This window comes from Corythoichthys intestinalis, chromosome 17 (assembly GCF_030265065.1).
Source record: "Corythoichthys intestinalis isolate RoL2023-P3 chromosome 17, ASM3026506v1, whole genome shotgun sequence".
NCBI classification, from domain to species: Eukaryota; Metazoa; Chordata; class Actinopteri; order Syngnathiformes; family Syngnathidae; genus Corythoichthys; species Corythoichthys intestinalis.
The window spans coordinates 18,297,288-18,307,717 of record NC_080411.1 but is presented as its reverse complement, the minus strand read 5'-3'; the positions used below and the strand labels follow the sequence as shown (position 1 = coordinate 18,307,717).

The 10,430-nt window shown below is 39.6% G+C and overlaps 1 protein-coding gene across 2 annotated transcripts; it reads right to left on the bottom strand.

Annotated features, from left to right (window-relative positions):
* Positions 1–440: 440 nt before the first annotated feature.
* Positions 441–10,242, bottom strand: LOC130905599 (protein phosphatase 1 regulatory subunit 3B-like). 2 transcript variants are annotated; one of them, XM_057819148.1, is made up of 3 exons: positions 5,896–10,242; positions 2,978–3,046; positions 441–2,514 (listed from the first exon to the last, which is right to left on the bottom strand). In XM_057819148.1, exons 2-3 carry the CDS (start codon positions 2,985–2,987, stop codon positions 1,844–1,846), a joined length of 681 nt encoding a protein of 226 aa, XP_057675131.1. In that variant the 5' UTR covers positions 2,988–3,046; positions 5,896–10,242; the 3' UTR covers positions 441–1,843. The 2 variants fall into 2 exon arrangements, with proteins under 2 accessions (XP_057675131.1, XP_057675132.1); XM_057819149.1 differs by lacking the exon at positions 2,978–3,046.
* Between the last annotated feature and the right edge of the window lie 188 nt (positions 10,243–10,430).

The following is a 10,430-nucleotide window of genomic DNA, read 5'->3' as shown; positions in this document are numbered from 1 at the left end:
TTGAATGGTAACATTATTCATTGTTTTTTTTTTCTCCCAGGCATATTTGTGTTGTTTTGTTCTTGATTTGTATTGCTGATTGTTCATCTTTGTCTGTTTATTATGTTAATAATTTACAAAAAGGTCAAGCAGGAAGTGATGTCACTTAACCGTATGACAGACTATTTTGCTTTAGAAAATAAGTCAAATACAGGTAGTACCCCGGGTTACGAACGAGTTCCGTTCCTAGGCTGGCGATGTAACCCGAATTTCCGCGAAAGTCGGATTTAACCCTTTGAGTACCTCTAAATACAAAATAGCTGTCCAAAAACATGTATTATACGTCATATTGAGAAGGTCAAGTAAAAAATAAGATACTGTGAGGTACGTTGTGTTAAATGCCATTATATTAAATGATTTTTTTGGGGCTTTGTTGAGATAATTATCGAGGGTTTATTAAATAATTGCTTGTGCTCATATATAACCAATATAATCATTTGATTTCAGTTCATTTAACCAATATAATCATAGTTAATGATATATTCTTGCTAGAATAGGAAATGTTTGAAGTAATATTACAGTGTTTGATTACGCCAGAGATGTGTAACGCATGATGAAAACTGCCTTGCCTTTTAGACCGGTTTAGGCCGGTCTGAGTTCCACAGGTCATCTTCCAGGACAAGCAGACATTAGCAAATTAGACTGTCTGGTACATTTAAGAAATCAAGGATGATGTGCCGTTTTTACTTAGACGCCATTGCATCATGAAATGTATTAGCACATATGTACGTAAACCTAAATGCACACACACATAGTCAGCACACACATACAAACAAGTCCAAGGGGTGTCTCCAGCTTGCTTTCCCTTCCCTTTAAGGGAGACACCCATCTGTTGCTAGGGCCAACCTCTAAATAAAAAGAAAGGGTGCAGGAGGGTTTAGTTTAGAACAACTTTGGTGACCGTATAGTGTAATCTAGCATTTCACTGTCTAGTCCCTCCTGTTCTCCTTGCGCAAGAAAACAAAAACTGAGTGCCTTCTGTCCTTATTTCTGGTAATATTATAAATGTCTACCCAAGGATTGTGGTTTGAACTTGACAGACTTTTAAAAAAAAACTACCGGGCTTGACTAGTGAGTGAGTCGTTTTGAGGAGAGAAAAGGGCGCTGTGAAGGTGAGAAAAGGGATATCATGGCCGCTCTGGTCGCCTCTCTTAATGAGAATCCGCCGCCCGAACTAAAAAAAAAAAAAAACGGATCAGGACTCGCAAGAGGAGTCGTTGCCTGGGGAAAAGGAGCAGCAGCAGCAGGCAGCATAAGAACAAGGAGGTGGGAAATCAGAAAAAGGCGCATTGTTGGCGGCCAGGGAAGAACCGGAGGTTGGGGCAGGCGTCAGGACGCTCCAAGAGAGATGACTTTCTTCGCAGCACCACATAAAAAACTACAAATTGACTACAATGAAACTGTAGCTGCATACATGCTACTTGATCAACTACAAATATGCACACTCAACAAACCTATGCATACTTCTACATAAACTACAAATTGACTACAAATATGGACTATGAGACCAACCCTAACCCGTTTTTAAGGAGGGGGCGGTTGTTGACGATACAGGGCTATTTGTGGACATAGAAAAATAAACGTCTTATAATACATGGATGTTTTGTTAAAAAAAAAAGCCTTACTGTACATGTTCTTTTTTTGAGGAAAATAAACATTTTTGGGGTTCGGTGGTGGAAAAGCCTTACTGTAAAAGGAAACCCCTCAGTCTTGTGACAGTCAATTGTTCGCATCCAATCAAAGGCATGAGAATAGCGGCCTCATCGACACACATTTTGTCTTTATTCGGACGGAAACCATTCAGTCAGTAGTAGGGTCCGACGTTCTCGTAGCCGGCGTAGGCGGGCCACTCAGGCGTCAGCTCCCCCGGGTCCCGGTCCCGCCGCGGGTACCCCTCGTCCACGGCCGGGACCGGGCGGTAGTTGCGTCCGCGGTTGCTGTCCCAGTACTCGGTGCCGGCCACCCGGTAGCGGACAGCGAACTCAGGCCGCCGGCCCGCTGGCAGGACCAGTCTAAAGGCAAAGGTGTCAAAGGAGTTGCCGTCGCTGCCCGCGTACTCGCAGTCCACGTCCGAATGACTCTCCCACGCGTCGAAGGTGACGCGCAGCGCCACGCGCTTCTCGTAGGACAAGTTCTTGACCTTGACGGTGCCCGCCAACGTCTGCTCCATCAGCACGCACGTCTCCAGCCGCACGCACGTCCCGTCGTCAGACGCCGGCGGGGGGAAGACCGGGGCCGGCCGGTCAACACCGGCGGGGATGCGGATGACGTCCTTGAATCGGGAGAAGACCTTGACCCTGGCAAGGGGAAGGCCCAGGTGGTCGGCGAAGGTCACCTGCTTCTTGGTTTTCTGGGGGGCGGGACTACGTCCACAACCCAGGTGCGCAAAGTCTTCCTGCGACAGGAAGAGGGACGGCGCCATGTCCGTCGGCATCTCGACACTCGCCTGGCGTCTTAGCTTAGCATGGGGGGGCCCTGCGGAACAACGGCCATTGTTTAGCAATTCTGCTCATTAGAATTCAATGCAAGTTCTGTCAGCGATCTAACGAGCTCGCTAGCATGATAAAAAAAGCGAGCCAGTGTTCTTTGCATTGTTGAATCAAATAACTGACCTATGGATTGGATTTCATTTCTTGTCAGTAGAGACGCCGCCAATCTATTAGAAAATGAATTAAAAACTAGCAAAAAATTATCTATATTCTCTCTTCACTCTTTGGTTGTCACTGACGGTGATAAACCTCCAATCCATTTTGATTGGGATAGAGTACGGTAAATTTATTTTTAAGAATATCTACTGTTCCCCCCATTTTTTAGTCATTTTTTTTCAACAAAACATTGAAAAACTAATTAAAAAGAGAACATTTACTGTGGTTTTCCTCCATTTTTAGGGGAAAAAAAAGAAATGAATAAAATGAAAACAAGATTGCTATTTACTCACTTGCTGCCATCAACAGTGATAGAAATCCAATCCAATTTGACTAGGAGTTCTGACGGAGATTGGACCATCCTAAAATTAAAATGAAATAAAGCTGATCCAATTATTATTTTTGAAAAAATACTTAAAATGTTTATTTTAAAGATCAAACTCGTATTCTGTCGTTGATGATGAAAGACGTCCAATTCGTTTTTACATGGAGGGCTGACAGCCATTCTATTCAGTCCAATTAGATTGGACGTCAATCATTGTCGATGGCAGTGAATGAGTTCAGCCCGCCCCCACCTTCACACTAAAAGTAACTTTTACTTAACTTTTATGGGTTTATGGGTGAAACATGGTAATATAACAAGGGTCGCGATGCAGAAATCGCAGAAATTAAGGAGTGGTCGAGATTTTCTTTTTAATATATTTACCCTTTTAAACATTTTTTTCCCCCTAATTTTTCTTTGTTTGGATCGGTGTGTAACGAAAAAAAATACAATTAAGCAATAGTTATGGGTTAGATATCCGTGACTTATTTACAGAGGCAAATTTTTTCATTGTGACGTACTGTAATTTGTTTAAAAGTTTAAAATATGCGAGTGAATAATTTTTAAAGTCGTTTTTTTTTTTTTTTAACTAAATATTAGACATCAATTAATGCTTCGAAGCTAAAAATGACAGACATTTCAAATAATAAATACGATTACTTACCTTCTTTTTATGGCTAGGTTGAAACAAAATCGGTTGCATTAAGTGCATTAAGCACCCAAACTATGTATAATTTGTCCGTTTACCCTGAAAACCCCCGTTTACAGACGTCGCGCAACCGCTTTTGTTTCAGCCTTGCCATAAAAAGAAGCTAAGTAATCGTATTTATTATTAGAAATGTCTGTCATTTTTAGCTTAGAATCATTAATTAATGTCTAATACTTAGTTTGAAAAAAAAAAAAACGACTTTAAAAAATTATTCACACGCATATTTTAAACTTTTATACATTTTTTCATTACTGTTGCATTTTCCCCAATATTTTAGATTATAAATAACTGATCCAAACAAAGAAAAATTGAAAAAAAAAAAAAAAAAAAACATTTTAAGGGTAAATATATGAAAATGAAAGTCTTGACCACTACTTGATGTCTGCAATTTCTGCATCGCGACCCTTGTTATATTACCATGTATCACCATTAAAATCCCCCCAAAATCCAGCTGTAGCCATTCACTTTTGTGTCTTGACACTTGGTGAGACATGCTACGTGGAGATTTTGGATCGAAACAATGTAAGTATGCGATAATATCTCGTTAAAATGGTGGCGTCTTTAATTCTGCTCTCGCGGGCTATCACCTCGTTTTAGGGTTTTGCTGTTTAATTTTTTTTTTTTTTAAATGCCCTCCTGTTCAATTTTTTTCTTCCCTCAGAAAATTGAGATTTTAAGCTTTCCAATGATGTATCACACATGCATATAGGACAATTTTGAAATTTGGCCAAATTGGGGGTCTCAGAGCTGAACTTCAAGTCACCTGAGTGTTTTCCGCCACATATATATTTATGTATGTATATTTTCACTAGTTTACACTGTTGGTCTACTGCATATAACCCGTTTTGACCATTGTATGTGTAAAGTCCAAAAACGCCTTTGACCATACCCGCTGTTTGCGTTGAATTGTCAAATATAAAACTATTTAGTCATATTTTTTCTGTTGAATGTTTATCTTAACAAGTTGAATAAATATTATTAGTGCTGCAACAATCAATCGATTAACTCAAGTATTCGATTAGTAAAAAAGATTTGAATTCAATTTTGCTGCTTCGAGTTCGTTTAATTAAAGTGGCGTTGTAATGGTTTATTTTGAAAGTGTTTGTATTTTGTATTAGTGATTTCAGTGGATACACAGTGGTCTGCCAAATTTCACATGGCTGAATCCAACTGCTCCCTGTTAAGACCAATGTAAGCTAAGTTTTTGTTTGAGCTAATGTTTTTTTTTAATGCATTCATAATTTAGTTTTTAGGTATATTTGGCCGTTTTTTTGGTGGGAATACGTGTCTGAACCATTTGTTAGGAGCATTGTAAAAAAAAGTTAACATTTTATAGCATTTAAGCTAGCTGAATCCAGCTGCTCCATGTTAAGACCAATATAAGCCAAGTTTTTGTTTGAGCAAAATTTTTTTTTTTTTTTTAATGCATTCGTAATTTTGTTTATTGGTGTATTTAGCGTTTTTTTAATGGGAATATGTGTCCGAACCATTTGTTAAGAGCACTGTTTAAAAAAAAAAAAAAAAAAAAAAAAAGTCCGCGTTTTATAACATTTAAGATAGCGGACTTTTGCTATGTAAGTTTGCAATTGGTCTTTTATTTTTTTTAATACCGTCTGAGGCTCAGCTCAGGTATTTTAATTTTTCATGTCCCTTATCCGATTACTTGATTATTCAAACAAACTAGTTCATCGATTAATCGACTACTAAAATAATCGATAGCTGCAGCCCTAAATATCATTAAGCTTCAAAACCGTTTGTTGAGCATGTTTGGTTGTCAATGGAACATCAATATCACAGATTTTTTTTTTGGGTCCAAAATGTTGATTATAATTGGTCAGTGAAGAAAACAACAGTTTGGACATGTAGATTATGGTGTCCTGAAAAAAGGGACCCAACCAAGCCATTGTGAACAATTTTTTTCATTGAAACATAAAGGCAACATCAAACGCATGCAAATTCAGACAAAATAGGCTCAGGTGTTCAAGGGTTAAGTACATTTTATATGAGCTACTTTGGAGCACATTTTTTTGCAGTAACATAATATGGGATTACTTTTACGCGAGTGAAACTTTTGCACCCCTAATGCACGCTCGCCGTTCCACTTTTGACGACTAGACGCGTCCGACGAACAAACAAATAAAATGGGGGGGGGGGGGGTGAAAAAACAAAACTCTGTTTACCTGAGCGACGACAAGGTGACGCTCCCCGCCAGCCGACGTTCAACCGATGTAATAGTCGCCTTCGAGCACCTTCGACGGCTGCCGCCGCCACTCGTCCTCCACGTGAACAGAGCTCATCGACCAATCAGAAGAAGGCGTGAACGAGTGATCGTGACGTTGCGCCACCTGTGTCCTCAAGGGGTCAGGCCCGGGTCAAAGGGGGGCTTTGGGGTCACGCCCTACTTCCATTTTCAGCTCTTCCAAAATACACAGAGACTGAAATGAATACAGTACTATTGAGTACTTGGCGGCCATCTTGGTAGGGGAGACGCTCGGCGGTTTACAGTACTTGAATTTAGGATTAAATGCGCCTAAAATATAAATGAAAAGATCATTTTTTTTATCTATTCATTCATTTCCCGAGCCGCTTATCCTCACCAGGGTCACCAGGGTGCTGGAGCCAATCCAAGCTAACTATGGGCAGTAGGCGGGCTCAGAGGCGTAGCAAGGGTCCCCGGGGACCCCAGGCAACAAGCAACATGGGGCCCTTCGAGCGTGTCCAAGTAAGGGGGACAGTTGGACTCGGAGCAATAGCATATTTAATAAAAGTATAATAACTAGGGCTGTCAAATGAAAAAAAATGAATAAAATATGCCATATTTTTCTGTAAATTATTGTTGGACTGGAAAGATAAGACAAGACGGATATATACATTTAACATACTGTACATAAGTACTGTATTTGTTTATTATAACGATAAATCCACAAGATGGCATTAACATTATTAACATTCTTTCTGTGAAAGGGATCCATGGATAGAAAGACTTGTAATTCTTATAAGATAAATGTGAGTACAAGTTATAGTAATTTTATATTAAAACCCCTCTGCATGTTTTCATTTCAATAAAATTTGTAAAATATTCAATCAAAAAATAAACTAATAGCTCGCTATTGTGGAAGGTAGTGATTGAAATACACCACAAGGTGTCAAGGGCGAGTTTTAAATTAATTGGAGATCTAGCCAAGTTTTTCTAGTGCATTTTGCCCCTTGACTGACGCCGTAGTTTCCGGGTTCATTGTTCCTTACGTTCATTTGAGTGTTGACGTCACAATGTACGAGACCTCTGATAGTTTGTATATTGTGACTAAATATTGCCATTGTCTATTTGTTGAGCTAAACGAAATGTTTGAATAGAGTCTGACCAAAGTTTGAGTATTATTTTGCATAGCTATTTTGATTGGGAATGCCAGTTCTCTTTGCATTGAGCGCTTTTAATGTTGTGAATTTTTTTTTTTGAGAGAAAGCCAGGAATATTATTTTTGTTGTGCTTTACTGTTGCAACTTAACTGTTCCGGCCAAATGCATGATGGGAAGTTGGGTAACCATGACTGTCAGTGGTGGTTGCAACTGGTATATGTTCTCTGCGTTGTGTTCAATACAGGGTATTAAGAAAAACATTATCTCCTGTCAATCTACCCCACGTCGCACGCCACTATAGTAATAATTGCTGTTGAAGAGATGGCAAAGCTTATGCCAATAAATAGCACGGCCCTAATGAATGACTGAGGCCACTCCTCTCGCTTGTCTCTGCCTCTTAGCTCTAAATATACATAAAATGGCACCATTGTAGTCTGTTTGCGGCAATGCATGAGTGGGTCGACCCGCGCATGTGTTAAATATTTTAACGTGATTAATTTAAAAATATAATTACCGCCCGTTAACACGATAAATTTGACAGCCCAAATAATAACGCCTTGGTCCATTAGAGCGCTTTTTAGGACACTCAAAGTGCCCGGCTCTACTACATGAGGACATAAAACTATAGTAACTTAGTGCACTCACCACTGTCTTGCTTCCTTTTCTCCTCTTCTTTTTTTTTTTCTTTCTTTTGTCGCTTCCAGAAGGAGAACTTCTCTTCATTTTGGATATATGCCAATTAAAAAAAAAGCCAAATCGCCGCTCACTTTGAGTCACGTGGGGGGGGGGGGGGGTGTAGAGCAAGTGAAGGGGCCTCATCAGGCAACTCAGACACAAGGCTTTCACTGGCACTGTCACATTTTTATGATTTATGATTGACCAGGAAATATGATTGAAAAGTCATTGAATTATGGATGAGCGGGCGTTTGGTCGAAAACAACATTGATTCAGCGTTTTTCCATTGTTAATACTAATCGAAATGACGTTCAGGTTTTGTAAGGATTTTAACGTTGAAACAACATTAATTGAAGCTGCAACGATATAAGATCGACAGCGGAATGTTGATCCAACATCTTTTCAACGTCGGTCTGCTACCTAGGACGTAGTTTTTTTCTAACCTAAGCTTTCAAAAGCATCAACTACTGAGCGAGAATTAAGAATTGAAGATGTGGACCATGAAACGCCGGAGAGCACCTCAAAATCGTGAGCTGAGTTTCAGATTGTCCACTAAAGATGCTAATTGTACAATAGAGCCACCATATTCAAGGTTGTGAATGACTGGAAAAACTGCATATCTCCGCGGAATGCAAACATCGGCGTCTGCTCCTCCACAGAAAATGCACACGCTCACACATGCACCCACACCCACACATGCATAACTGGGATGCCTGTATTTACGAGCACGGGCCAAGCTACTGACCGAGCATATATCTTGTAAGTTCATTTTATTGCTAACACCGTATTTGGGGGTCATCAACATGTTTTGCCCCACTGCCACAAAAGTCAACCTCTGACTATGGGCTTAGGGGCAATACTCAGTGGCTTACTGTGCTCATCCGAAAACTAATCAATTAGCAGATTAATCGACCACTATTTTGATAACCAATTAATCGTTTAGGACCTTCTTCACCTTAAACTTGTCTAAATTCTTGAAACTATACATAGATATGTGGCTGTGTCGCAGTTGGTAGCTCAGCTATCTTGGGACCGAAGGGTCAGCGGTTCGATTCCCGGCTATGACTGCCCACTGTTGATTTGCTCTTGGGCAAGGCCCTGAACCCTAATTTGCCCCTAATGGGTTGACAGCGTCTTGCATGGTAGCAGCATAATTGGTGTGTGTGAAAGGGTAAATGTGTGCTAATGTAAAGCGCATTGGGCAATTTAACAATGTAGATAAATGTGCTATTTAAGTACTCCATTATCAGATTTCTTTATATTTTTGTTAAGTCAAAGTAGGACATGAAAATCTGCTTTTACTGGAAACAATTCACATTTTTGCCAATTTTCAAACATCTGTTTAAACTAGCTTCTTAAAAAGGCTGCAACAACTAATAATAACTAGAAATTGCAATTTCTGGAGAAATTACTCTGGAGAAATTACTAAAGACTGGGTCTTTGCTCTGTGGTGATACAGATCTTAACCCCGCCCAGGTTGGCTTGGTGACATTTCGGGGACAGTATCAGGTGAGTTCCTGTTGATTTGGGGACATTTTTTTTTGCCATTCAAAATGAATGGGAAAAAATTTGGACGTCTATGGCAGCACCTTCCATATGCATCAATGGAATCGGGGACATTTGTGGGACATGTCGTATTGATATCTGGTCATTTCCTGTTGATCTGGGGAAATTGTTTTTTTTTGCCTTTGAAAATGAATGGGAACATTTTTGGACGTCAATGGAATCCAAGTACATTAGCATCAATAGAATGAAAAAACATGATTAAATGCCATTGGAAATGAATGGAAAGTTTGGACGTCCATGAATTCGGCGACAATTGGGGGGACACGTCCTATTAATATCTGGTCATTCCCTGTTGATTTGGGACTTTTTTTTTTACCCATTGAAAATGAATGGGAAAAAATATAGACATCCATGGATGTCAATGGCAGCACCCTCCATAAGCGTCAATGGAATCGGGGACATTTGTGGGACATGTCGTACTGATATCTGGTCATTTCCTGTTGATCTAGGGACATTTTTTTTTTTTGCCTTTGAAAATGAATGGGAAAAATTTTGGACGTCCATGGACATCATTGGTATCGATTTACATAGGCGTCAATGGAATCCAAGTACATTAGCATCAATAGAATAAAAAAACATGATTAAATGCCATTGGAAATGAATGGGAAGTTTGGACGTCCATGGATTCGGGGACAATTGGGGGGACACGTCCTATTAATATCTGGTCATTTCCTGTTGATTTGGGGACATCTTTTTTTTTTACCCATTGAAAATGAATGGGAGACAATTTGGACGTCCATGGATGTCAATGGCAGCACCCTCCATAAGCGTCAATGGATTCGGCGACATCTGGGGGACACGTCCTTTTGATATCTGGTCATTTCCTGTTGATTTGGGGACATTTTTTTTTTTTTTACCCATTGAAAATGAATGGGAAAAAATTTGGACGTCCATGGCCGTCAATGAAATCCAAGTACATTAGCATCAATAGATTTGACATGCATGGCCGTCAATGGCAACAATGCAATGTAAATTCTATTGGACATTTCCCATAGAAGATTTAATAGTTGCCAACAAACTTCATAATCAATACAATTGTAGACTAGAGTTAAAATAGTCATCATTTTGTCTTCATTGTTACTTGCATGTCTAAAACAACTTCAAGATAAATTATGAA